The 27215-nt window shown below is 29.9% G+C and overlaps 5 protein-coding genes across 8 annotated transcripts; 3 read left to right on the forward strand and 2 right to left on the reverse strand.

Annotated features, from left to right (window-relative positions):
- Window positions 1–28: 28 nt before the first annotated feature.
- LOC143198973 (heparan-alpha-glucosaminide N-acetyltransferase) lies at window positions 29–2897 on the reverse strand. Its single transcript, XM_076408664.1, has 10 exons — window positions 2605–2897; window positions 2260–2542; window positions 2091–2197; window positions 1917–2038; window positions 1617–1816; window positions 1311–1569; window positions 1129–1255; window positions 920–1069; window positions 730–854; window positions 29–605 (listed from the first exon to the last, which is right to left on the reverse strand). Exons 2-10 carry the CDS (start codon window positions 2508–2510, stop codon window positions 243–245), a joined length of 1704 nt encoding a protein of 567 aa, XP_076264779.1. The 5' UTR covers window positions 2511–2542; window positions 2605–2897; the 3' UTR covers window positions 29–242.
- Window positions 2841–5792, forward strand: LOC143198981 (protein TFG). Of its 2 annotated transcripts, none has more exons than XM_076408687.1 (6): window positions 2841–3080; window positions 3132–3327; window positions 3460–3696; window positions 3749–3894; window positions 3949–4157; window positions 4600–5792. In XM_076408687.1, the coding sequence occupies exons 1-6, from the start codon at window positions 3054–3056 to the stop codon at window positions 4814–4816; spliced, it is 1032 nt and encodes a 343-aa protein (XP_076264802.1). In that variant the 5' UTR covers window positions 2841–3053; the 3' UTR covers window positions 4817–5792. The 2 variants fall into 2 exon arrangements, with proteins under 2 accessions (XP_076264802.1, XP_076264803.1); XM_076408688.1 differs by having other exon boundaries at window positions 2923–3080; window positions 3949–4164.
- Window positions 5793–6810: 1018 nt separating this feature from the next.
- Cdc10 (cyclin-dependent kinase 10) lies at window positions 6811–8803 on the forward strand. The gene is made up of 9 exons (XM_076408682.1): window positions 6811–6928; window positions 6982–7100; window positions 7163–7235; window positions 7292–7466; window positions 7552–7754; window positions 7819–8046; window positions 8103–8321; window positions 8382–8509; window positions 8563–8803. Exons 1-9 carry the CDS (start codon window positions 6904–6906, stop codon window positions 8596–8598), a joined length of 1206 nt encoding a protein of 401 aa, XP_076264797.1. The 5' UTR covers window positions 6811–6903; the 3' UTR covers window positions 8599–8803.
- Window positions 8804–11002: 2199 nt separating this feature from the next.
- On the forward strand, window positions 11003–17203 carry LOC143198967 (uncharacterized). Of its 2 annotated transcripts, none has more exons than XM_076408649.1 (10): window positions 11003–11304; window positions 11390–11924; window positions 11990–12362; window positions 12423–15515; window positions 15570–15678; window positions 15755–15852; window positions 15960–16241; window positions 16295–16462; window positions 16518–16769; window positions 16824–17203. In XM_076408649.1, the coding sequence occupies exons 1-10, from the start codon at window positions 11237–11239 to the stop codon at window positions 16982–16984; spliced, it is 5139 nt and encodes a 1712-aa protein (XP_076264764.1). In that variant the 5' UTR covers window positions 11003–11236; the 3' UTR covers window positions 16985–17203. The 2 variants fall into 2 exon arrangements, with proteins under 2 accessions (XP_076264764.1, XP_076264765.1); XM_076408650.1 differs by having other exon boundaries at window positions 16827–17203.
- A 2151-nt stretch (window positions 17204–19354) lies between these two features.
- On the reverse strand, window positions 19355–24048 carry LOC143198979 (pyruvate dehydrogenase E1 component subunit alpha type II, mitochondrial). Of its 2 annotated transcripts, XM_076408684.1 has the most exons (8): window positions 23874–24048; window positions 23711–23815; window positions 23569–23628; window positions 23303–23476; window positions 23024–23242; window positions 22074–22426; window positions 19918–20062; window positions 19355–19858 (listed from the first exon to the last, which is right to left on the reverse strand). In XM_076408684.1, the coding sequence occupies exons 2-8, from the start codon at window positions 23738–23740 to the stop codon at window positions 19673–19675; spliced, it is 1167 nt and encodes a 388-aa protein (XP_076264799.1). In that variant the 5' UTR covers window positions 23741–23815; window positions 23874–24048; the 3' UTR covers window positions 19355–19672. The 2 variants fall into 2 exon arrangements, with proteins under 2 accessions (XP_076264799.1, XP_076264798.1); XM_076408683.1 differs by lacking the exon at window positions 23711–23815 and having other exon boundaries at window positions 23851–24038.
- Between the last annotated feature and the right edge of the window lie 3167 nt (window positions 24049–27215).

Consider the following 27215-nt stretch of genomic DNA (forward strand, 5'->3'; position numbering starts at 1 on the left):
AAAACCACATACCAATAAAATAAACAAATTAACTTACATGTGGATTTAATAATAACCAATGCATCACAATAATGTTCCTACAATTCAGTCAAAACAGAGTATATCTACATATATATTTGTTATGTTTTTCCGGCATAACTAGCTAAATATTTAAGAATTCTAACAGAGTTACATCTAAAATATAATTAATAAGTGACTTAACAAAAGAAACCATAAAATATAATATAAAAGCGATCAAATCTTTAGATAGTAAAGAAAATGTCATGTTTATACAAATAAATTGATATCGCGACCCATAAAGCTGTACCCCAAAGATTCATGAACAAATAAGCACTGTGACTTTCTACGGTGGGTATCCATCCAAATGGAAAAGTGTTTCGGAGCAACTCGTGACCCACATAGAGGAAAATCGCATTCATTCCGGGATAGAAAAATGGTCTTCCGCCCCACTTACGTAAAATATCCACTACTACAAACAGGAAAGCAAATATTATGAAAGCTAGACCCCCTGTTACCAGTGCAAACGATAAAGACCATAGCTGCTTGTTTAATGGAATCACACCATCATCTCTTGAAAATGTGCATAATCCAGCTCCAAGTAAAGTCTAGAAATTAACATAATTCAAGTCCATAACTGCAATTCTCTATTACACAATAAAACAAAGGAGCAACATAGAAAAACATAATTCCCTATTTTAAACTGATATACCGTAAAAAAAATGTACTCACTGTTACAACTCCCCATATGACCCATCTTAGTGTTTTGGCTCTAACACTCTGATAAGTATTAAGAGTCCTTCCAGCTTGGACACCAAAGTATACCGTTAAAACTGAGGACAATGTTCCTAGAAGTCCTACAATACAGGATAAAAAATATGTACAGTTTATCAAAAACACAAATTTGATATATTTAACGAACCTTCTGGGTCAAAATATACAGTATTTTCATAGACTTTTTGACATGGGGCATGTTTATATAGATGATTGCCAAATATTTGTCTATCAACATAGCCAGCAACACCACCAGTGCAATTAAAGAAACTCCCTCCATCATCTAAACCTCCTGGACCTAAAATATAATGCCTCATTAATTGTGATGTGTAAAAAAAACTTGGAGCTTGTGCCAACCTAAATATCCTTTACCACAATTTGGTACATCAATTGCAAAGGTAACACAATTATGTATTGTCACCAACATCAGAACAAACAGCCATTGTGCCCATGCCTGTGTAATATCATAAACACATGAGATATTCTAAAAATTGTATTACATTATCTTACTATTAACAAATAGTATAACTATAATATACCTCCAGTTCAATTCTTTTGGTAAATATTATTTCTAAAATTCCTACAATAAAATAAGTAATCCCAAGTCTCTGAAGTACTCCTGGAAGTCTCAGTTCAGAAATGCTCAAAGTATGTTTACTTGAATTTATAACAATCCCCAAGAAAATGAGAATTAAACTTCTTCTGATCACATGAAACACTAAGATACGCCTTGGTATAGATCTTCTTAATTTATTTTGTAATGATACTATTAAAGAGAGACCCATAATCCACATAAACCTATAAAATCTATATTAGATTCAACATCAAAATTGCAACAGCCTTACCATGGGAAAACTAAGTCTGCAATAGTTAGTCCATTCCATACTGAATGTTGAAAAAACCAGTACCTTCCCCCTCCATAATTGATGAAAATCATCAAAATTATACAAAAACCCCTAAAAGCATCAATAGATTTAATACGGTGTGGGTGTTTTCTAATTGAAGGTGGTCTTTCTACCACTAAAGGTAAAGATCCTGTTAAATCCTGAAATGAAGATGTTTTTAACTATGATGAAACAATAGAATAAGTAAATAAAATTGCTTTCTATTTTGTGAAAAGCTAATTTTAAAAAATCACTACTAACCTCTTCAAGTTCTGAACTCCATGCTAAAAGTCTCCTTAACCTTCCACTGTTCTTGTAAATACATTTAGCCATATACCAAAAAGTTCCGAAACAAAATAATATCACAAATGCCATAAGAATAGCTATAAAAATAATAAGATTAAGAACTAACTTACTACTAAAAAAGAAACATACGTAAGTAGGCATTGTCTGCAGGTTTTATTATATAAATTGGTTCACATTTATTGGTAGACGTAATATTCCATCCATATTGATAGTGTTCGAACAAGTTTTTCTGTGCTCTAAATAAATACAGCAGAACTATTTTAACACATAAAAATAAGATAATATGGTATTACATTACCTGCAATTCGTATGGTTTGAGCTGTTAACCCAATAATATTCAAATAGAGAACGTGTATTTACTAATATTGAACCATTTTTAAATGGTTTTACAGAAATTAAGGTTTGAAATTTACATTTATGACACTCCAAATATTGTCCAAGAACATCTATTGTATCATTAAGTTGATTGGAAACAGTCAAACAAGCTTCATCATAACTCAAGCTACCACCTCCATCTAAACATTTGTTGTTCCTGTCTTTAAATAGCATTTTCGCTTCTTAGACTGAGAATTATTTATATACTTAAAATTAAAATAATATAATTTAAATATTCACGGAATGAGTCACCAAGATGTACGCTTACACTATTCAAAATTACTGTTTACTTCACTTTCTGTCCAATTTCGTATTATCACCTGAATTATAAAACCCAACGTCACTAACGTGACACGACCGAACAAACTAAATTAGTATTGGAATTACGGATACGCAAAAAAATAAAAATCTCTACATATGTTGAACAAAGATAATATATCGGTTTTGTCAAACAAAGCAGAAAAAACACACACTATACTGATTCATCTTTTGTTTTGAAATGTTGAAAATGAAAACACTCCCAAACAATTGCTAGTGCATTCATATTTTTCGTTTGGTACTATTTCCGTTTATTTGATATTTGACAGTTACCACCGGTCCCATTTTGACAGCGACAGAAACACTTTTAACGTTTGGGTTTTATGTCTTGGTGTTTTTGTCGGTTTTTAAAGGTTTTAATTAACATTTTCAAGGAATTCAAGGTAACTTTTGTTGTTAATGAGAAAACGGCTTTATAGCAGTGGGGTAAGTTTAGCAATTTCTACTTGTTCCTGTTAATTCTTAAGTAACTTTTAGGACAAAATGGACATAAAAACTGATTTAGATCTCAGCGGTAAATTAATTATTAAAGTACAGTTTGGGGATGATATACGACGAATTCCAATTCACAACGAAGCCATTACCTACGACGAACTAGTTTTAATGATGCAACGTGTATTTAGGGGCAAATTAACCGCCAATGATGATATTACATTAAAGTATAAAGATGAAGGTAATTTTTTTTATCTTGTATTTTATTTATATAGGCGATGGACCATTCTTGTGAAGAAAAATATAATTTATTCATAGAAAAAACATATGTATAAATTAATATGCATGTTAATATATAACATATTTTTTCCAGATGGGGATTTGGTAACTATATTTGATAGCACCGATTTATCTTTTGCTATTCAGTGTAGCAGAATATTAAAACTTCAAGTTTTATTAAACTCTGAAATAAAAAATGAAGTGGAAGGCATTACACAGACTGAGGTTACAAATTTAAAAAAACAAATTAGGACAATTCGTGACCAAGTCAATAAACTTCTTGACTTTTTGGATAATATAAAACCTGTCAAAAACATACCAACATTACAAGGTATATTCTGTTGTAATATTTTAAATATTTACCTATAATATGTTAATTTTAGATTCTACAGAATCTGCTGTAGACGTTACAACTTCAAATAATGCTTTGATTAAAGTTAATTCTAGCGAGTTTGATCCTTTGCAAGAAAAAAATCAGAAAAATGGCACTGAAGAGCAAAAGGAGTCTTCAAAACCTTCAACTCCACAAGTAAGAATACACATTCCTTCCAAGGTTTTATATATTTTATACCTTATATTTTAGATAAGCAGTGATGGTCCAAACTCAAGACCACAATCTGCGTCTATGATTCCGCCACCAAATAATCAGCCAAGTGGACCCCAACAACCTTCAGTTCCAACATCAGCAGCAGCTAATGCCCATATGAGTGAATACTTTGCAAGAGGCTCCTTAGGCATGCAATACCCAGGTCTAGGAGGATATCCCCAACAGTACAATTTTCCGTCAACTGGGTATGTTGTATGTATTCATGTTTTCATTAAATGTAGTGAAATTGTGGTAGCATAGCAGTGCTTTATGAGCTTATATTGTGCATTTCTTTTATTGTAGAATCTCTTTAGAATATTTTAATCATATATTTGGTAAAAATATTTGATAATTAATAAGTTTGTTTTAATGCCTATTTGCTCTGAATTGCCATTTATCTAGCTTAAAAAGAATGTACAAATATTTATAGTATCAGTGCTCAGATATCATTTATTATGTAGGTGTATGTATGCACATATATAGTTTTAAAAAATATGTTAGTGGTATAATGTATTTAATATGAATGTAAAAAATGTGTTATTATTTTATTTATTTAGTTTAATTAAATCTCTGAACAATTATCTTCGTAACAAGTACTGTAGGTATATTATCAGCAATCTCTTATTTCGGCTTTGGACTATTTTTCAGCCGATTCGTTCCCCAAGTGATGGACAGTACCCAAGTTCCAAGTTCAAACGCGTATACAAACCCACCCCAAGGTAGCATACCATACCAAACTCAACAATACGGCCACCCTCCGGGCAGCGTGGTTTATCCACCTACAGCTGGTCAGGGCAATCCTTACTCTAAAGCATTTTCTCAACCCAATCCTCAACAACACAGCTACATGCCACCACGTCAGTAAAGCTTTTACTGTAGTGGTGGGATTTTACATTACAATACTGGCTCTTTGATGGTCTTGCTAATTAAGCAAAAAAATACAACTAATGGTTTTGTTGCTTGGGTTAAGATGATGCTACTAATAGTTTTCGGAAGAAGAAGCTCAGGTCAGGTGTTAACGAGTCAAGTCTTGGTCAAAATATTTTAGCTCAGTAAAAAGTACAAAAGGTTCTGTAAAACAATTATTACACATTAAACAATTAGAGAGACCCGAACATCACTCTTTATATGTTGTAGGTATCTTTTAATGAATATGTCTTTCATTTTTATGAACTGTGTTTTAGATATCTAGAACGGGATAGGATGTCTTATTTCTCTAAAATATTTCTCCCAAAATGCTTATAGGCATTTTTAGTGAATATCAGCTGAAAAAAATTGACCATAAAAATGACCGTGTCCTGTGTTTTAGCTTCTTTTTCTAGAAGACTATGCCTCCCTGATTTTAGTTTAATTAAAATAAAACATAATTTGTGATAACTGTAAATTATGGTAGGTGATTTAATTTCTGTTTTATGAGATTTTGAATATGAGAAATGTGTTGATGCCTAAGATCTAGAATAATTTATTGCAATTTATATTTATATTTGATGAGACTATTAAAAAGCCACTGTATTTAAATGTAAGAACACAGTTTTTTGTACAAAGGCATATTTTGTATGGTTTTTGTTTTTGTACAAATAAATTATTCTGTGTATTATCATTTATTCTATAAAATATGTCTCATATCTGTAAGTTGTTTCCGGTTAATTAATACTGCTTCCTATTGAAATGGAGTTGATATTGATACTTAAAAATGTGTTCTTAGTAATTTTGTCCGAGATATTTTTCCATTTGATATTGTTATTTTAATCTTATATGAGTTATTTGCCTTTTTATTATTGTACTATTACTGATTTAAGTCCTTTGTAGCTTCTAAGCAATAAAACTATATTGTAAGTATATATCATTGTCTTTTTACTATTAAACAATGGAATAATCATAATAAATTAATATTCAGGTATAAGTTAAACTATAATATATTTTACACCTTTTTTTTTTAAACAATGTGGGTGTAAAAGCTTTAATGTAACTAAAAAAATTAAATTCAATGTTATATTTACACATACCCATTGTACATCCCTCTTAATATAGTAAAAAGTTTGGATAATCTAATAATTATATTCCTATATGATGCTTCAATTTTATTTTGATCTAGTGTCATAGAAACATTTCAATAAGGATTTTGGTGAATGGACGAAATTAATTGGATACTTTAAGTTTCAATTACCGACATCTGGAAAATAAACGCTTCTTATATATAATAGTTCATACTGTCTTTAAAAACGTCGACATGTTTAATCCAGACAATTTGCTATTGTTTAAATGATCTAGCCGTCTTCGAACACTTCTTAAAAAGAATACGATTTTATTTTCTTGCTTTCTGTATAACTGAGTACAGCAATACCTAATACTATAATAGTAATACTTAATATTGATTCTAATTAGCCGCAAAAACGTAGAAAAATTTTAAATATATTATGCAGGTAAGCAGAAAAAACAAATGCCTTGAACAAAATAATCAATTTAATTTAAATCAACCAATAGAATGACTAGAACATGCGATTGTCATGTCATTTAGATAGTGAACGCGGCAAAACAATTTCCCAAAGCTGACGAAAAAAATATCGATAGTTCTTTGTAGACCAATGTTTATCTATATATTTTTTTAAAAAATTTTACATGCTTTTTTGAAAACCTTTCTATATAATAAAGCGCGAGAAAAATATCGATATTAAATTATATCGATATGTTAAAAAATAAAAAATATATGAATAATTAAAAGGTTTTCTGTAATGTTTAAGAGATATATTTATCTTTTTTAAAAAAATATCTAAAAATATCGGCTCTCAAAATTAATTTTCTATCGATACTTTTCATCAACGATATATCAATACATCCCTAGCTCCGAATGCTATATCTCTATGTGTTTAATGAGACAATATATTTAAGTTAGGTTAGGTTCTTTTTTATGTTTGTGTTGTTTTAATCGGCAGTTTGTAACTACTATAAAACATGAGTGTGGATATATTAAAGCATAGTGAGTATTGGATTAAACTGTGTTACATTTTAAAACACGTTACATTTCTATAGCCGACAATAAGTCAAAGGAAATCGAAAATGGGGCCGAACCATCAGCTCCTATTACAAAGAAAGGGATCCTTACATCTTTTAAGACCGGGAAGCCAATGAATATTCCAGATTCTGATATTGTAAGATCCTATTATTTTATGATTACCAATATATTTATTCTAAGGTTCTTTAATTCCTGCAGCTTGGTAGATGCAGATTTGTATCAGAATTTGAAAAGCTTAACCGTATAGGTGAAGGCACTTATGGTATTGTTTGTAAGTTTTATTATATTTCTTACATCTGGTACAGTACTAATTGTTATTAAATTTAGATAGAGCAAAAGACACAATTTCTGGACAAATTGTTGCATTAAAGAAAGTCAGAATGGACCAAGAGCGTGATGGTATACCTATCAGCAGTTTAAGAGAGATTCAAGTACTATTAAATTGCAAACATGATAACATAGTGCATTTAAAGGAAGTTGTTGTCGGTAAAAGTTTGGAGAGGTATACAACATTTATAGTTACCTGTATATTATATTACATTACATATTATACATTACATATTATTATACAAATTATTACATTACAGTATATTTTTGGCTATGGAGTATTGCGAACAAGATTTAGCTTCTTTGCTAGATAACATGCAAGTCCCTTTCACTGAATCCCAAGTAAAATGTATCATGTTGCAAGTTTTAAGAGGACTACGTTATTTACATCATAATTTTGTTGTTCATAGAGATTTGAAGGTTTCTAATCTTTTAATGACAGACAAAGGGTGTGTTAAGATTGGTAAGTATACATTTTGAAAATGAAAAGAATACTTTATGTCCTTAATTACCATTTTTGTTTATAGCTGACTTTGGTTTAGCAAGATGGTTTGGAGTTCCCTTAAAGCCAATGACCCCACACGTTGTTACTTTATGGTATAGAGCACCAGAATTATTACTGCAAGCACCCACGCAAACAACTAGTGTAGATATGTGGGCAGCAGGCTGCATATTAGGGGAATTATTAGGCCACAAACCTCTTCTGCCAGGCCGATCAGAGATACAACAATTAGAATTAATTGTGGATTTATTAGGTAAAAAGTTTATTTAATTCATTACAATGTTATACAAAAAAATGACTGTTTTTTAGGAACTCCTTCAGATGCTATATGGCCTGGGTTCAGCAATTTGCCAGCATTACAAAATTATAGCTTAAAACAACAACCATATAATAATCTGAAACAAAAATTTCCATGGCTGTCTGCTGCTGGGTTAAGACTATTAAACTTCTTGTTTATGTATGACCCAAGGAAAAGAGCTACTGCAGAAGAGTGTTTACAAAGCAGTTATTTCAAGGAGCAACCATTACGTAAGAAGTTATAAGAAACTTAGTTCTGGCATGTTTTATACTACTTTTAACTGTTCACAGCATGTGATCCAAAATTGATGCCAACATTCCCACAACATAGAAATATTAAAGGTTCCAAGAGTATTTCAGCCTCAGATAACACAGGTGCTGGTGATCAAACTAATAACTTGCCAGCAATATCTGATTTGGTAATACTCATAGTTTACTTAATTTAGTGTTTCTAATTCAGTATTTATTTTAGCTTGGTTCCATAGTGAAAAAACGGCGTGTGGAGTAAATATAACTCATACTCATTACATTTTACATTACTACATTACAACATTTTGTCTGTAAATAGGCTATTTGGTTTAAATCACAAATTGTTCAAGTACATTTCCTCGTCAATCATTTAAAGTTATGTAAAACATATTTCATTGGTAAACATGTGTTATATGAGTTATAGTTGTATCAATATCTAGAAATAAATAATATAGTCATCAAAAGCTTTTGTTAATTTAATAAGTTCATATTCCCTCATAATTAGGTAGCGTTAAAGCCTTGATCGTGATATTTAATATATAACGATTTTTTCTGGAAATATAATGTTAAATTTTAACTGAACTTTTGGTATAATTTTCTTTTAATCACAGTTAGCTTTAGGAAAACATTAATAATAAAAATAACACACAATAATATAAAATATACTGGTTATTCTGTGGAATGAAAAAAGTAACTAGTAACAATTGTAAACGTTAAATTCGGTAGTAAGAAGATGGAAATTCGATAGTGTATTTCATCCCTAAACTGGAAATTCCAAATTGGTCAGCTCTAGGTGAACCTTGAAAAATTATAGTGATTATTCCAACTGCAACGTTGTCAGTATGTGTAATGTGTATTTTATATCCGGAGAAAATATACACAACTGTCAATGTCTCTTATTGGACAACAACATTAAAATTAATTTTAGCTTAATCCCTGTTATTATCAAATTTAAATAAATTTTATAAAGTAAAACATCAATTATTGACAATTTTATAATATGGCAATTTAAACAAAGGCATGTTTAATTTATTATAACATTATTATTGCTTAATTTCTGTGAACATTTTTAGCAATTGTTTATGAAATAAAATTATAATAAGCATTCTCTAGTATTATTTTTAAAATTATTATTTCAGTCACAAATTGATTCTGGCCAAATTTAGGTTAGTTTGTTTACATAAATCCCAGTACGATTGTTTCAAACAATTCAAATAAAATGGAAATATGCCAAGAGGTTCAAGAGTCATTCTAAACGGTGATTAGAAAATATTAAGCACCAAAAATTCTGTATCTTGTGATGTTAAGTGATGTCATGATTCCTAACGCTTCTGAATTGTATTTGATTTGAATGCTAATGTTTTTAATTCTGTTTTTATTTTTACTGAAATCATAGTAATCACACTTACGATATGATTATTAATTAGGATACCATATAATTTAAACATTGTAACATTTTTGCAATATTTTATTACGGTCATCAGGCTAATAAAATATTATTAATTTAATTATTGACTATTAACATAATGTAGTAAATATATAATTATGAAAACATCCCTTCTTTTACACAAGAGAAAGAAAAATGCTGGCAGAATCACTTCCCATCCTTTCCTTATTTAATACCAAAATCTGAAAAGAAAAATTGACAACGTCGCATAATGTACTGACGTTTCTTGACCAGAATATTCTTCTATATAGGGATGTCGTGCGCAATATAAAATATCGTTACAATGATATATCGACATGATAACAAATTTTGATTTCGATTTTTTTTAATATCTATAAGGGAAAAAAATCGATATTTTGAAAAATATCAATTTTTTTAACAATCTGGAAACATATAAATATTAAAAAAACATGGACCGATATTTTTAATAATTAATCAAAATATCGCCTACCAGTGATATCGATATATAAGTCAAAAGATTTTCGCTAAAAATATCGATATTTATCCTGATATTCTTCCGGTATTCCTAGTTCCCGATGCCCCTTTGTTGGAATACATATTTGAAAGCAAGACTGATTGCCTGTATATAGGTAAAAATTCATTGACATTTAGAATATTTATGGAGACCTTGTGATCGCTTGTTTATTCATGTTTATTCATTTTCATTTGTATCTATTTTGTTACAATTTAATTACATAATTTCATACCAATACTGTTTTTTCCTAGTATTCACAGAATAGTTGAAATTAGTTACAATGAAATATTAATAAAATTGTGAATTATCGATAATCTATTTTCTCGGGTATAACGATATTCCTTAAAATATCTAAAATATTGGTAATATGTTATTTAAAAATTAAATTAATAATTTAATTTTTAAAATAAAAAATTTAATTGTTTTAAAATATCGACTAAAACTTTTCTTTTTTTTAAACGACATTCCTACTATAAAATAGAGAAAACATTTTGTTCTGACATCTAGTGGACGGGATTAGACGTTGAGACACAACCAATATTTGAACACATGATAGAGAGATTATTTTATGATATTTGAGCACAAAACATAGAGAGTGTTCTCAGTATTTTGTATATACTTGAGATAAAATAAATATATTTTAATTATGTATACTTTTATCTTTACCTTCGAAAGGTTTATAAATTGTTTTACTGAATTTAAATCGTATTATGTGAACTACTTTACGTGCAAAAATATATTGTAGTTTAAAGAGTCATTTCATGAAAATCAATCATTTGATCTACTAGTTTATAGTTTTTGTAGTTGTCGGCAGTTTGGTTACCGCGTGTTTTTAATAACAAAACATAATTTCTCATAATACTCACATAATGTAACATTAACTAAAATTAAATTTGCAATTTACTAATATAAATACATCTTGAATTAAAATTCTGTGATTTAGCCGGATTTTGAGGTTAAATAACCAGAGCTACCATGACTCCAGGAAAAGCTATAGAAACAAATAATTTCTCAGTAATTAAGGAAAAGATTATTAAAACGGAGTAAGTATATTTAAAAGACTGTTTTTGGTATTTATATTTTTCTGTAGTTTAATATATTATTAGATAACTGCTTAATTATTTTTAGTGAGCTTTTACTACTTTTTAAGGAGAAGAGTGATAAGTTGGGAAAGGCTTCACAGGCTTTTAAAAGCCTCAAAAATAAGTATGAAAGTGCAAATAATGAGATAAGCGGCCTAAAAATGGAAAATGACAGATTAAATTTTACCCTTCAAACAATTAATCCAGAATATCAAAATCAAAAAATAGAATTAAATCAACTTAAGTCAGATTATGATACTTTGAATGAGAAATATCAACAGACTATGATTGAATCCCAGTTGACTATTGGTAATCTCGAAAAATCATTGGCGAATTGTATATGTCAGAAAAGCCTTGGTTCTCCAACAAAAAACAATAACTCTTCGATAAAAATTAAAGAACTAAAGAAGCTGTGCAGTGATCTAAAGAGCCAAGAAAAGGAATTAAGAATTGAAAACACAAATTTATTATCAAAAAATGAGGAGTTGGAACTTAGTAATAAACAAATTACAAAACATTTAAACAATTTAAGGTTACAAAATGCATCTTTACAAACTGAAAATGAGTCTTTCAAGGAGAAGGTAAGTTTTAATTTTTTTTATTATTAATTAATTCAATTAATATATTTTTTAATTACTTGTCACAGATTAATAAAATAGAATTATTAGCATTGCAACATAAATGTAATGATAAGGATGAAATTATTGTGCAGAAATATAGAAATGAAATAGAAAGACTTAAAATTGACTTATCAAAATTGTCAGAAATTGTAAAGACACATGAGACTGAGAAACATTCATCCAAACATATGAAGGAAGCTTGTATTCAAACAGTTGAAATATTTGAAGGAATTGTAGATACAAAAGAAACTGTATGTAACACAAGTAAGCATGTATCAATTCAAGTAAACTTAATGCAGGAAGAAAATGATATGGATAGTCTGATATTACTGAATAATATTTTTGAAGAAATGATTGTACCTAGAAAGTTATCACCATTAACATTATATTCATTTGAAAGTATGTATTAGATTTTGTTGAAAGTAATGTTTGAAATTGCTTATTTGTTGTCTTGTTTAGGTGAATCATCAGATTTAGCTAACGAATGCCACCCAGGTACTGTAGATGGCATAGAGTCTGATATAGATAAGAATATTCCAAATATTGTTATTACACCACCTACACCTTTGGTAGAAAAGACTGATAAATTAGAAAATGAGCTATTAGAATCTATGGTAAATTTAAATTCACCATTGGAGGACACACAGTTGAATGCGAAAAGTGACTGTACAGACCATTATAATAAAAGTGAATCTGGTGCAGCTACAAATAATATTGAAGTGCTAAAGGTTAGTCCTGAGATTAGTAAGTCAGTGAATGATGTGCCATTAATAAGTGACTGTAAATCAGCAGGAATTAAGAATGTACTGGAAAAACGAAAAATTAGAAGAATAAGAAAAATTTTAATGCCTTATAATCCTCAAGCTTTTGTCAAAACTAAATGTAAGAAGACCAAACCAAAATCAATTAAAAATGGTTCTATTGTAAAAAGAGATGATGATAGCAAGGATATTATACTGGAAGCTTTAAGAACATTGCAGAAAAATAATATTGCATTTACAATTTCAAATGAATCTTTGCCCAATTTAATAAATAAGAACGATTGTTTGTCACAAATTTCAAGTTATCCTGAATCTAACAATATATACCAAGAAAAATTAAATTGTTGGAGATCAAGATGTTCTAAATTAGAAAGTTACATGTTGCTAAGGAAATCTGAAGAAAATGAACCTGAGCTACTAGGATTTTCTAACAATATAAATAATATTTGTGAGAAAAATAAGTTTATTCAACACACATATTCTCAACCTCAACATTTAATGGAACAACTAATAATGAGCATTGAAAAATTAATTCAAAATCAAGAAAAAAGAGGTTATGATCATTCCCGAAGAAAAAGATCAAGAATTAAGGTACAACCATCAAGTTTCAGTTCAGAAACGGACATTGAGTTACAACGACTTTTTTCAAGATCGCCAGTCAGTATTCTGGATAGAAACAAGCGTCTGTTAGCTGCCGCCAAAGGGAGACATTTGGGCTCAGCAGAATCGATATTTGAGAGCGAGTCAGATGTTATGGTTGATTCTGGAGTGGTTACAGTTAGTTCTAAGCTCGATACTGATAATAGCAGTTCGTGTAGTATTCATAGCTTTGGTGTTGATCCTTGGAAGAAACCTACATATGATGGTTCTTACTATACTAATACACCAACGCCTAAACCATTCGGGAGAAATTGTCCAAATATGCTGAGTCCAATTGCTTCATCTAAAGAGAGTTCGGAAAAGTCTTATAACTTTGTTACTCCAGATATTAGTCCCACTCTTATAAGTTATCCTGAGCTTATAAGTCCTTTAAATTCCCCTATTAAAAACAAAACAGCAATACAAACTAACACAGCAGACTTACGGCTTTCTAGAAGGGCTTCCCCGAATATTTTTTCCGACAATTTAGTATCCTTAAATAGTCCAGTGTCAGAAGAAGAAGAAGATCGAAAACAGCACGTCGCTAGCTCACCAGAAATGCTTCAACCCTCCAATAATAATATAAGCGGCTATAAACTTAAAACAACTGGAAATTTCCCTTTGCAACGTCATAAACCTCTAAATGTGTCTAATGAACTATTGCCTGTAGGTGATAATGATGATAAATTGGAACTCATAAAAAGCGATGATAATTTAAGTTTTAATTTATCGGTAAAAACCACAGATTTAAATTATTCTTTGAGCGATTTAAACGTATCGCAGTTGATGTTTAACACGCTATCTCCATCGCACGAACAACAAATATCTAAGGAAGAAACAGCTTCAAAATTAAATGTTTCTAATACAAGATATTACACCTGGTCTCAAAAACAAGAAAATAAAATAGATGTTTCAAATATTTGTGACGAAGAAATACCAAACGGTAATATAAATAAAGGAATAAACCCAAACGATAAAGAAATTACAAAAATTGGGACAAGTATGCTACTTAGGAGCGCAGAAAGAAAAAGAAAATTGGATTCTGACAGAATCAATTCTTGCCATGAAAAAGCAGACCAGCTAAATAATGAAAAAATCCGAAAGAAAAAAAGGGTTCGGCCAATAAACCTACTACATAAATTCAAGAAAATATGCGCTAAAAACAGTACAAAAGGTACCCCAAGGGCACAAACCAGCAAAAACAACTCGGCAATAAGCTCTCAGCCTAGCTCCAATGAATTAGCTTCTATTATACAAACGGATGTGGGTCACTCTAAGATTAATGAAGGTGGCTTGAAACGAAATAGCGATGAGCATACGGAAAAAATAGCCTCTAAACATGAATCTAGGCCTCAAATTAATTTCAATGAACAAGAATTAGGTGAGGTGGATCTTTTTGGTGAAGTTTTGTCTGATTTTGACGATGAAAGTACTGATATATCTGAAAACAGCGTATGTGTTAAACGTCGCTCTAAATCTAAATTAAAACAAAGTACGTTAAAGAGAGTTGAATTAAGTAGCTCTCAAACAAATAATGGTAGTGATATTGGATTTAGCAATGATAATTCGAACACCAAAACCGACGAAGGAAAAATACAAATACTACAAGACATATTAATGCAACATTATGAAGTATTAAAAAATACAATAAACCATAATAATAATAATGCAGTTAACATCCAACTCAGATCTGAATCGGGAGACAACAACCATAAAAACATGTCAATATCAAAACTAAGCCCAGGAAATAATTCCACCGACATTAGGCAAAGTAAAAATACAAACAGTTTAAAGGAGAATTCATCAGCAAAAAGTGATTACACAAGTACAATTGAAAAGAAAAAAATTAGATTTAATTCTAATCATGAAACTCCTGTTGATATTTTGTCTCAAGTTCTGGACAGTATGGGAAAATCTGAACCAAAACAAGTTTCATCAAGACTGTGTTGTGCGGGCGCTCAATTCAATGAAACAATGCGGTCTGCAACGCCAGTTCTCGAAAAAAGGGAGACAGTAATATCAAACGTAACGACAACAGAACTTCCGTCAGAAGATAATATTCCAGATTATCCTCAATCACCAGATGTTGTAGAAGTACCTGACGCGCAACCTAAATTAATACCAACAAATAAGCCAGTAAAATTAGATCCAAGTAAATAAATTAAACATATATTTATGTAATAGTACTAATATATTTTGTTTGTAGATAAAGTGAAAATTTTAATAGAAAAACTCATAGTTTATTCAAACGAGGAGAGGATATTAGATAATATTGTAAATGAGTTTGCATTTCAAAGTAATAATTATATAGTAGAGTAAGTACTGAAGAATTATTTCGTTCTTTATAAACAAAATATTGAATAAGCGAAAACTTATATTCAAATATTTTAGGATAGTTCTGGAGAAGTTATCGTTGGACTATCATGACAAACCAGATAATTCAACTCCACCGAGTCCAAATTTGACTTCTACTCAGAGAATTTTGTTAGGTAAGGCTACAATTGAATTACATGGAGATATACAAATGATTAGATTGGAAAAGAAACTTTTTCATAAAATATTTATTTATGGTATTTAAGGGTATTATTTTTTTTAGGATTCCTATCAAAATTGGATAAATCGACACATCCAAATATTTTTGTCGACTTTCTGAAGGCCGCGGAAGAAAAGTTATTCAACAAGAACACTTGTGATCTTTTGATGCTCCAACCTATTACACGGTTTTATACCGCAATTTGTAAGTTGAGATGGGACATTAACAGAATGAGGCGATTTATATGCGAAATATTTTACTTCGCCGCTGATTTTGCTCCAACGATGCTGTTTATTATCTTGACAATGTGGGCGGAAGTAATACCTATGGCTTCAGATATTTCAGGTATTCTATATTAGGGTTAATATATTTCGTTTCTACTGATTGTACACTTTCAGATAATATTACGGCAAAAGTTATAGTTCAGCTCTGTCACGTGAAAGGATGTAATAAACCCGGATATAATTTATTACCGCTAAAAGATTTATTGCATAAATATTTTGGATACCCCACCGAACGTTGGAATTGCGACGAAATATTTCAAGACATATTAGTGGAATTCATTAGTGAGTATTCGGTAGAATTTATTTAAGGATCTTTCCTCTGACTGTTATGTTTCAGGGCACCCCTCGAAACGGCTGTTTAAACTCACGATGTTAGTATTTTTGAAGAATAAACCAACAAATTGGGTTCATCAAAAGATAAATGACATTCTGATACCCCTCTATCAAAAAATACCGGCTTCAAATGTTAATCTAAAGGCTACTGTCTTAATATTAATTGCTAACATTTGTTCGGGATTTGATAGGTGTAACGAACAGGACTGGGCTGTGATACTAGAACTAGATAAGTGGTTTCAAAGCATTGAGAGAGGTAATTAATTACAATTTAGTTATGAACCATTTAACACTGACAAGTTGTTTTTAGAAGATCTGGACTCTATCCTCCAGCAAAGTATTACCTATGTTAGAGGTATTTTACCTAGAAAGCCCAAAAAAGCAAGCAGGAAAAAGAGAAATGTAAAAGAGCAAAAAAATAATAACGAGGAGAGTAATGGGAATACTACTCCAAATAAAAGTAGTGCATAAACTATTTCTGTGAAATACTATGATAATTTAATATTATTATAATTACCAAAGCGCATATCGATTGCAAATAATTTAGTAATAACTAATTGGTTGTTTAGTTCTCAAAAATAATGTATATATCTTGTAAATAATGATATAAGTTTAAGAGTACTTTTTAGTGATACATATTTATTTGATGTAAATTAAGCTCAATAAAATTACTAAGATGACATTTTTTAATCTCTGGAATATTTTTATTTTTTGAATATTTTTCCCTACCTTATATAGATAATTGAAGCGATAAAAAAGCGGTAAATCGTATTAATCGCCACTTGTTATAATTTGTAAACGTTTATGTTTCCATCCCAATTCAAATCAAAAGTTGACGCAATTGATAAGAATGCTGTGGAGACTTCATCAGCCGTCTTTTGAAAATAAGTCAAGTTGACAATGAGTTAAGAAGTAACAAATCAATGTGTCAGAGAGAGATTGACGTCGGATTGTCAATTTTTGTAATATTTAAGGTATTCTAATCTAAAAATTAAAAAAAAATCGGTTTAAGAACAACCCTTAAGAATATCACTACATAGTATAAAACAAAGTCGCCTTTTCTGTCCCTATATCCCTATGTGCGCTTAAATCTTTAAAACTACGCAACGGATTTTGATGCGGTTTTTTTCAATAGATAGAGTGATTCAAGAGGAAGGTTTATATGTATAATACATGCATAATATACTAAGGCAACATTGCTAATTTTAGAGGTTTCTAACGTGATGTCGTAAATTAACTTATTTTTTTAGGCTTATTTAGCAATTAGCAAAAACGCTCCCTAACCCTACGAGTTAGATCAAATCAATGTACTACAGTATTGTACACCATAAAAGGTCTACAAAAAAGTCGGCGATGGTATATGTTTATCTTTTAGGGATAACCCACATTAACCATTTTTATTGTTAACTTTTTACGTGAGAAAATGGCTTATTTACGAAGCTATTTTAAGCAATACGGCATTAATCCTTATCGAATTAAGTACCTTAAATACAGTGTGCAATTAATATAGATCAATATGGTTCCTTACAGCATGTAAATTAAACAAATATTTTCGGAGATATTACAAATTTAAAATTTGCGTTTAAAAATGTGTAATGTAATAAAAATTGTATGAATTTAGATATTCCAAAGATAGCAGGAAATCTTCATAGTAAGTATAGGGGAAGAGGAATTGTTTTACTCCAAATTTAATGCGTGCAGGCCAAGGGCAGTAATGAATGAACCAAAAATACTGGATCGATTTTAATCATGTTTTCATTGAGTGACATAGGCATATAATATTTTATGCCCGTGCAAAGTCGGAGCGGGCCGCTATGTTTTTATATACAACGTTCATATTTTTTCTGTAGTGTATTTAATTTAGTATCAGCATTGCACCCGTGCGAAGCCGGGGCGGGTCGCTAGTGTAATATAAATTTCCGGTTTTAATAAATGCATCATTATCATTTTAAAAATAATGACCTAATTCAGAATAACATTTGTTTATTCGTGAGAAACACGAGCTTCTAACGTTTTAAAGGAGACCAGAACCGTTCTTTAAAAGGAAGTTCGTAAAATGTCTTTTTTTGTAAATGACAATATACCTTTGTGAGGATTAAACTGCGCGTAATTTTGCCTGTAACAATAGAAAAAACCTGTAACCTTAAACGCGTTTTTCGAGACGGTTGACATGAAATGACTTGACGGTCACAAGTTCTACTGAATCGATTTACTTGAAATTTTACTATTAAAAAAAATCGGAAATGTCAAAAAATAGTTATAAAATTCTCATTTTTCTAGAAGAGTCGTAATTGGAGGAAAAAATGTGAGAAAGACTTGGGATAAAACATCGCGATGCATCTTGGGTCACCAAACTAAAGTTTAGAAAAGAACAAACACTCCATAGCCTGCTTAGGAAGGAAGTTTGGGCAGAAACATTACAGCTCTGAAAATTATGAAAAGTGGATGCAAGTACAATCAACACTTAACAATGAATTTTATTAGATTTATAAATTATGCAGAACCTGACAAATATTTCGTTTTCTTGTGTTACGTTGTCCGACTATAAAGCTGTTGATAATCATGTGTTTATAAGCTGTCTTGTCCTTTTATCTCATCATCTTTTGACTTCAAAAATTGTTTTTCTTTAAATCGATATCTAGTTGAAAAATACGAATCCGCCAAATGGCATTACGTAACAAATAAATGTCGCCTTAAGAAATGTTATTAGTAATTAAAATGTTAACTTAGTAAAAAAAATGTGCAGCTGTATGATTTTTAAAAAAACAAGAATGTTAATCGATCATGATATTAACACATTTTTTCTCTTACTATAGTTTTGGTTTTGGAATTAAAAACTTATTCAAACGCATAATTGAGTTTTATTTGCTTACACCCAAATATAATAAAAAAAATCAACAATAAATCATATATACATATGGACAACATTCGGGTCGATAATGACCAATAATGAATTGTAAAATGTAGAATAAAAATATTTTAAACCTGAGCATTAAAAAGTCGCTTAATAACGGAATGACGCTATAAGATGTAAATTAAGCCTAAATTGTAGCTTTGTGCTTACGATACATTGCAATTATTCTGAAGGATTATTCTAAAAATCATCGTTCGTATTTCATTTTTTATAACTGAGACTTAACGTTGATAAAACGGTGTTCTCTACTTATTGACAGCAGGTCCAATGTTTTTGTGTTCCAAATTTTGGAAAATGGTAAGTCCTCGTATAGGGGTTTCGAGATTATGAGCGTAAATATCGGCAGCGATTTCATCCATGCCGATTTCCTTGTCGGCCTTGGCTTTCTTGGTAGCCTCATCTACCATAACTCGGATTTTTCCGTCAATTTCCTGAAAAGATAGACGGATCGTGCAACATCTATAATTTGTATACAATATTATGAACTTACTTTAATTTCATCGGCAGTAACTAGATTTCTTGATAAGATCTTTTCTTTAAATGACGTAATGGGATCCCTAGTTTGGCGCACTTCTTGGACCTCTTCGCGGGTTCTATAGCTAGTACCTGGATCTGACATAGAATGTCCAGAGTATCTGAAATACGTATGTATTTATTATATGACAATATTGTATTTTAAGAGAGAGGTACTTTGAAATTAGATTTTGACTTTTATAGCTACGCTGCCATGGTAACCGCAAACACGTATTATTTAAAGCAATATTAATCACTACATTGTATAAAACAAAGTCGCCTTTTCTGTCCCTATATCCCTATGTGCGCTTAAATCTTTAAAACTACGCAACGGATTTTGATGCGGTTTTTTTCAATAGATAGAGTGATTCAAGAGGAATGTATAATACATGCATAATATACTAAGGCAACATTGCTAATTTTAGAGGTTTCTAACGTGATGTCGTAAATTAACCTATTTTTTTAGGCTTATTTAGCAATTAGCAAAAACGCTGCCTAACCCTACGAGTTAGATCAAATTAATGTACTACAGTATTGTACACCATAAAAAGGTCTACAACAAAGTCCGCGATGGTATATGTTTATCTTTTAGGGATAACCCACATTAACCATTTTTATTGTTTACTTTTTACGTGAGAAAATGGCTTATTTACGAAGCTATTTTAAGCAATACGGCATTAATGCTTATCGAATTAAGTACCTTAAATACAATGTGCAATTAATATAGATTAATATGGTTCCTTACAGCATTACAAATTTAAAATTTGCTTGTTTAAAAATGTGTAATGTAATAAAAATTGTATGAATTTAGATATTCCAAAGATAGCAGGAAATCTTCATAGTAAGTATAGGGGAAGAGGAATTGTTTTACTCCAAATTTAATGCGTGCAGGCCAAGGGCAGTAATGAATGAACCAAAAATACTGGATCGATTTTAATCATGTTTTCATTGAGTGACATAGGCATATATATTTTATGCCCGTGCAAAGTCGGAGCAGGCCGCTATGTTTTTATATACAACGTTCATATTTTTTCTGTAGTGTATTTAATTTAGTATCAGCATTGCACCCGTGCGAAGCCGGTGCCGGTCGCTAGTTAAGAAATATATGAAATATATTTTTATTTAAAATTCACAATGTGATCAAAGCTGCGAGGGTGGTTAAATAATATACTTGTCATTTTTAGACAATATTGTATTTTAAGAGAAAGGTACTTTGAAATTAAATTTTGACTTTTATAGTTACGTTGCCATGGTAACCGGAAACACGTATTATTTAAAGCGATATTAATTAATAAAAATATTTTTATTTAAAATTGAAAATATCATGAAAGCTCCGAGCGTAGTTGATTAATATATTTATGATTTTTAGACAATATCGTATTTTAATAGAAAGAAACTGAAATATTTTGACTTTTATAGCTCCGTTGCCACGGTAACCGTTGTTATGGAAAAAATTATAACGACTGTAAATTTCATTTTAGTAAAATCTTATGGTTTATATATAAATTCAGGTTGAATATGTTTGCGGCTTCTAACCTAGCCGCTGTAAGAGTTTAGATAAAAATAATTTATGAAACCAAAAAAATTAACTGAAATTATACTTGACAAATGACCGTTTATGCATAATATTTCCTTTGTTTTCATATATGTCAAATTATAGTTACTATTATCTATTTGTAAAAAACCAAAGGTTCATTCATAAATTCGCTTACTTTGGACAATTACATTGCTACAGTTAAGCGCGGGTCAGTTCAACTAGTGTTTTATAATAATTAAATATTAGTAGGAATAATTATTAAACAAGATTATTATATTTGGTCCTCTCTTAACCAATAATTATTCTCATGGCTACTAACATGGAAGTCATCCCAGACATCTGAACTTATTCAGTACGGTTGATGATATGACTGGGATATTTTCCCTTGTCCATAAACAATCACATTAACTAAAAACACCCTAGATGGGATTTGGACCAGTGCCTATTGCAGTAATCTTACCGATATTGCCAATTAATGGATTGATGTATTATTACAATTGAAAATGTATTTAAAATTGACAATTTTGTAACTGTTAAAATATTTGTTAGGTGATTAAATCAATATTCACTTTTAACTGTGTAACAATGCACCTTACCTGTAGGTGGCAACTTCAAGAAGAAGGGGCCCATGACCACTGGCACAATAATTAATAGAGAATTTAGCTGCTTGTCTAACAGCTAAAATATCCATACCATCTACCCAAATACCGGGAACAAAGTCACCTCTGGAATAATAGTTGGTGCTGGCCGAAGACCTTACAGCACTTGTGCCCATGCCATATCCGTTATTTTCACAGACAAAGATGCAAGGAATATTTAACAATTTGGCAATGTTGTAAACTTCAAATAATTGGCCCTGATTGGAGGCACCATCACCATATAGAGCAAAGCATACTCCATCATTTCCTTTGTAATGAGCAGCAAAAGCTATGCCAGCACCCAAAGGTCCCTAAAAAAATTTTCATTTATGTTAATTAATAACTTGTTTATTATCTTAATAATATATATATTTTTTTATTTATGTTTTTTTCAATATTGCCTCAGAAAAACAATTAATCATTTTCAATGCCAAAATATTTACAAAAAATAGTTATTTTTAAATTAAAACTATCAAGCAGCCTCTTGACCTATTACATCTAAATTTATCAAACAATTAAATACATAAATGGAATTTATATATTTAGCACAAAAGTTCAAATTTTTGATAAACAATTATTTAAATATGTTATTTCGGAAAAGAATAATATAAACATTAAAAAATCATATTCTTAATGAGTACATTAACCATATGATAAGAGCATGTTTTGAAGCATAACTAAAAGATAAAAATGTTTTCTTCTTCCAACTATTAATGTTTTTAAATCACTGTGTTTTTTTGTGATCATATATTATCAAAACATGTGTGTAATACTAATGAGACCAAAATTGTCTTATCTAAATCCTTTATCATAGTATTGTTTAGTCTATTATAAAATAGTACAAAAACATATTTTTTTAAATAAGATAATTTTTAATCAAGTTTTAATTACTAAAATCAGAGTCTTACCTGAGCGCCAACTATACCATTACCACCATAAAAGTTTTTGCAATACATGTGCATAGATCCACCTTTACCTCTAGCACAACCACTCTGTCTGCCTGTTAATTCACACAGAACTCCCTCTACAGGAACACCCATTACATATGTCCATCCATGAGCTCTGTATGAAGTAATGACAGAATCTTGTGGTCTCAGGGCATGTTTAATGCCAACAGCTACAGCCTCCTAAGTAACAAAATAGGTATTAACATTTAGATCACTGAAAATGTAATTACGCTCTCTTACTTGTCCAGAATAAAGATGACAGAACCCCCTAATAATTTTTTCTTTATATAAATTACCAGCAGAGGTTTCTAAACGACGAATAGTGTGCATTTGAGTATAAATATCAAGAGCCTCTGTTTTATTAACTACTACATGAGTTGATGGTCCTTCCTCCAATCTATGAAGTTTATATGGCTAAAATTAAGTATCAATTATTTAATTTGTTATTTCAACTAAAAATATGTTATATACATCATATCTAAAAATTAATACGTATATATACTTACAGTAGTTTCAAAAGCAGCTTCTGTGGTATAGGCATTTTTTGAAATTAAACCCAATGCTTTCTGAAAATAAAAATGTTATTTTTTAAACATTCTTATAACCTTAATCTATTATATAATATCTATTCCTATAACAAATCTTTACATTCAAGTACTTAGACACCCGTTTTGCCATGCTGAATCCGTTTAATTATTTTCTATAAATACTGAAGCTGCTCACTCTGTTAGTATGTTAAAACCCCAGTTTAATCTAAAATATGGAATGAACATCAGAGAACTACTCACTTTTGCTGGGACATTGGTCTTACAAATTTGTCTGATACAGGCAGGAAGCATGATGCTGGATGTTACTTTTACGAAGTTAACTTAATTATTGATGAAGGAAGGCTTGAAACTGTTTTAAAAAAAGGTCATTTAGAAGTTATCAGGCTTTGGAATTGAAATGATCCTTGACGTCAAGATTGTAAACGTTTAGTGTAGTGTATTGGGAAAGTTAATATATCTCATTCTTTTTAGTTTACTTTCCATTATATATCCTTCTCTTTCTATACATAAAAATTGATCACGGGATAACCTGCATTCGTACTCTATATTAACGGCAAAGTATCCAAATATACTGGAAAATATTTACTTCCTATTTATCTGCTGATATATAAATAGATGTTATTTTTATAAAAAAAATAGAATAAAGGAAAGAAAAATGAAGACCTAGGCAACTATACATACATTCATCTATTGATTTATTATCAATAGATAATTTTAAATAATATATGTGAGACAAGTGAAATTTAATTTTCTTTTGTTTATGTAAAACTTTCTGTCAATAGAGGGACTAATATAAAAATAAACCAAAATATGTCTAGAGAATGTTATTAAGCCGGTTACGATATGTCACTAACATTTGAATGTCGATCACGTACGGATTTGAGACATCACATACATCACCGCCAAAGGGACTGTCGTACCAGCAAAAACTCTTCATTACCATTTTACAAAGCATCAAAAAAACTTGAAAAAGAATGAAACCGGATCCATTCAGTAAATTGGTTTAACCAGAATGCTGCATGCTGATCTTTTATTTTAACTTAATGTAACTTAAGCAACGATAAAAAATTTTGAAAAATATATTTTTGAATGCACACAATACAAATAGGATAACATGTTTAATATGTTGTATATATTGTATGGCACTATAGTATACAAGTATTTTTTGTTGAATTTTACTCAATAGAAATAAAGTAAATTATATATAATCCTTATTTCGGTCTCATTAAAACATTATAGTACTAATTTTTATATTCAGCAAAATAATATGATTTTAACCGAAGTTACTTAAATGTATGTATATTTGGTTTCATAATCCCGAGAAAGAATTAATTTTCTTTTAAATTGTTTTCAATTATTTTCCTAAGACAAAATTTATTGGTAAAAAATATTGGTAATTGTTCAACTTATTATAATAACCAAAAATTAGCTGTGGAATAGATATAACTAATGAAACGTTATTATTTTGATAAAAGGTCAATATTGCTAATACATTCAAAAGAATAATATTCTTTTTTAGTTATTTAAATGTCAAAAAGTGATGACCATAATTCACTTATTTCCAGGAGGGCCATATCTTCGAAGTGACTTCGGTTGAGGAGCAAGCCGTATAAAAACATAATTGCGTCTAAATAGGGGGTGGGCAAGTATTCTGAGAAGGTGAATTTTGAAAGTAGGTAATCCCAGGGGCCTCTAAGTAAATATATACCACCCGCAAGTAAGATGTGGAATGCAAGGCCTACTATTATTTTGCATAATTTCATTATTTCGTATTATTTCTGCAGTATAAATTATCGGTATTCTAACAAACATGTTTTGAAAACGAATTAAAAATATTGTTCTAAATAATAATAATAAATTTGATTAATACAGATTAGCGTTGGATGATATATTTCAATAATTGATCAAACAGTTTCAAATAATCCACTTATAATTCGTTATTTTGATTAATTAATGTTGGTATTTTAAAAATCTTCGGTAATTATGGAGTGATTAAGGTAACATGTTTACCTTTATAATGCTGCAATTCGTCGCGGGTTCGAACATTATCCATGTTTATTTATAAATGTAAATCTGATTATCCACAGACACAATAGCGTAACTGAACCACATCACAGTGCTTCAGAGCCTACGTTAAGTATTAGGTCCCAATGCAGATAAACCTAAACAAAGTAAAAATAAGCCACTAAAATATAAAAAAAATTGAAGAAAAAATGACTAACGGACTCATTTTAGGTTATTCAAAGCGTTCACTCACACCGACTTTGTATGTAATATGTATGGAATGTTTTTATGTTTGCAGTTATAATTGTTCAAGGCAGCAATGTAAAATTCTTCGAAAATTCACCCTAATCAGGCTTATTAAGTAAAGACATATACTTACTAAGTAGAAGTAAGTAGTAAGAAGTTTTCCTCAAACTAACCCAACGAGTACCAAAGTAAAATAAGAATTATCTTATGATACATTAATTTATGTCATAAATCTGAGATATTTTCACCAATATCAATATATAATTCATAATAATCCATATATTTGGTAATCTAATAAGCAATATTGGAATACATCACATAAATAAAATATTTCAAGTTAAGTAAATGTGTTTTCATACCCGTACAATGCAAACTAAAACGCTTTAATATCACACTGCTATAAAACCTGAACCGCTATTGACTCTATGCAGTTTTTTCACACCTATTTGTTGCCGTCAGTCATCCTGGCGCCATTAGATTTTGCTAGCACTAAATCTGACAAAACAAATCGAAAAAATTCAGGTACCACAATAAAATATTTTAGCAAAAAGTGTGAATTATATTATTTAAAAAGTGCTGCATAGCAAATAACAAAATATTGAGCAATAAAACTCATCATTAATTTAAACAAAAATCATGTATTAATATATAATACATTTTACTTCTTGCAATTAAATTAATCAAACATGATATTTGAAATAATAAATTTAAGAAGTCTTGAGAACAACATTTTGTATTTTTTATAGTATTAGAACATATAAAACGTACATATATAACAAATAAAGATGTGTAATTTAATGACACACAAGATAAAAATATTGATAATCAAGTTTGGCAGACTTGAAAGGTTTGTAGGCGTGCAATTTAATTAACAAAAAAATTAATATATTAATTATAGTCCTTAAATAAAAGAGCCAATCCAATGTACGTCATCAATATCGTCGAACTTACTGCCAAATTCAGTTTATAAAAACGTGAAATTCCTTTTAAACTCCAAGCATTTTTCTTATTCATTATACTAATTAGCATTACTCCAGTTAAAAAGAGACAGGTTTAAGCCCGATGCGTCCAAATACGCAACCAAATCGGTCAAAACTGTTCTAGTATGTAAATATAAATATAATAAAACATCTCTAACCTACAAACTATTGTGTTTAATTAATTCCTTCAAGTCCTTCAATAAATATGCATTAGTTGTACTACAATATTAAAATAAATTATGTTTTATTACCTTTTGTTTTATTATATCATTTACAGTAGTATTTTACTGCCAGAGTCAAAATAAACGAAAATTTAAATTTGGTGCGGCAACGTTGCATTTTAAATTTTGGTGATATCCATTGGCTGTTTTGTTG

The sequence above is a fragment of the Rhynchophorus ferrugineus genome, unplaced genomic scaffold (assembly GCF_030347505.1).
Source record: "Rhynchophorus ferrugineus isolate W39M unplaced genomic scaffold, kcgeb_rfMv2 rfM6, whole genome shotgun sequence".
Classification (NCBI taxonomy): domain Eukaryota; kingdom Metazoa; phylum Arthropoda; class Insecta; order Coleoptera; family Curculionidae; genus Rhynchophorus; species Rhynchophorus ferrugineus.

Bases quoted from the DNA above. Each gene is read 5' to 3' on its own strand.
- Cdc10 (XM_076408682.1), top strand. From the start codon at position 6,904: ATGAGTGTGGATATATTAAAGCATA. The intron at 6,929-6,981 runs GTGAGTATTGGA...ACATTTCTATAG, and splicing joins TGTGGATATATTAAAGCATA to CCGACAATAAGTCAAAGGAA. The intron at 7,755-7,818 runs GTAAGTATACAT...TTTTGTTTATAG, and splicing joins CAAAGGGTGTGTTAAGATTG to CTGACTTTGGTTTAGCAAGA.
- LOC143198979 (XM_076408683.1), bottom strand. From the start codon at position 23,901: ATGCTTCCTGCCTGTATCAGACAAATTTGTAAGACCAATGTCCCAGCA. The intron at 23,629-23,850 runs GTGAGTAGTTCT...TTTTATTTTCAG, and splicing joins AGACCAATGTCCCAGCAAAA to AAAGCATTGGGTTTAATTTC. The intron at 19,859-19,917 runs GTAAGTTCATAA...CTATCTTTTCAG, and splicing joins TTACTGCCGATGAAATTAAA to GAAATTGACGGAAAAATCCG.
- LOC143198967 (XM_076408649.1), top strand. From the start codon at position 11,237: ATGACTCCAGGAAAAGCTATAGAAACAAATAATTTCTCAGTAATTAAG. The intron at 15,679-15,754 runs GTAAGTACTGAA...CAAATATTTTAG, and splicing joins AGTAATAATTATATAGTAGA to GATAGTTCTGGAGAAGTTAT. The intron at 15,853-15,959 runs GTAAGGCTACAA...TATTTTTTTTAG, and splicing joins TACTCAGAGAATTTTGTTAG to GATTCCTATCAAAATTGGAT.
- LOC143198981 (XM_076408687.1), top strand. From the start codon at position 3,054: ATGAGAAAACGGCTTTATAGCAGTGGG. The intron at 3,081-3,131 runs GTAAGTTTAGCA...AGTAACTTTTAG, and splicing joins AACGGCTTTATAGCAGTGGG to GACAAAATGGACATAAAAAC. The intron at 3,895-3,948 runs GTAAGAATACAC...CTTATATTTTAG, and splicing joins CAAAACCTTCAACTCCACAA to ATAAGCAGTGATGGTCCAAA.
- LOC143198973 (XM_076408664.1), bottom strand. From the start codon at position 2,510: ATGCTATTTAAAGACAGGAACAACAAATGTTTAGATGGAGGTGGTAGC. The intron at 1,070-1,128 runs GTTGGCACAAGC...ATTATATTTTAG, and splicing joins TTGTGGTAAAGGATATTTAG to GTCCAGGAGGTTTAGATGAT. The intron at 606-729 runs GTGAGTACATTT...GTTAATTTCTAG, and splicing joins TCATATGGGGAGTTGTAACA to ACTTTACTTGGAGCTGGATT.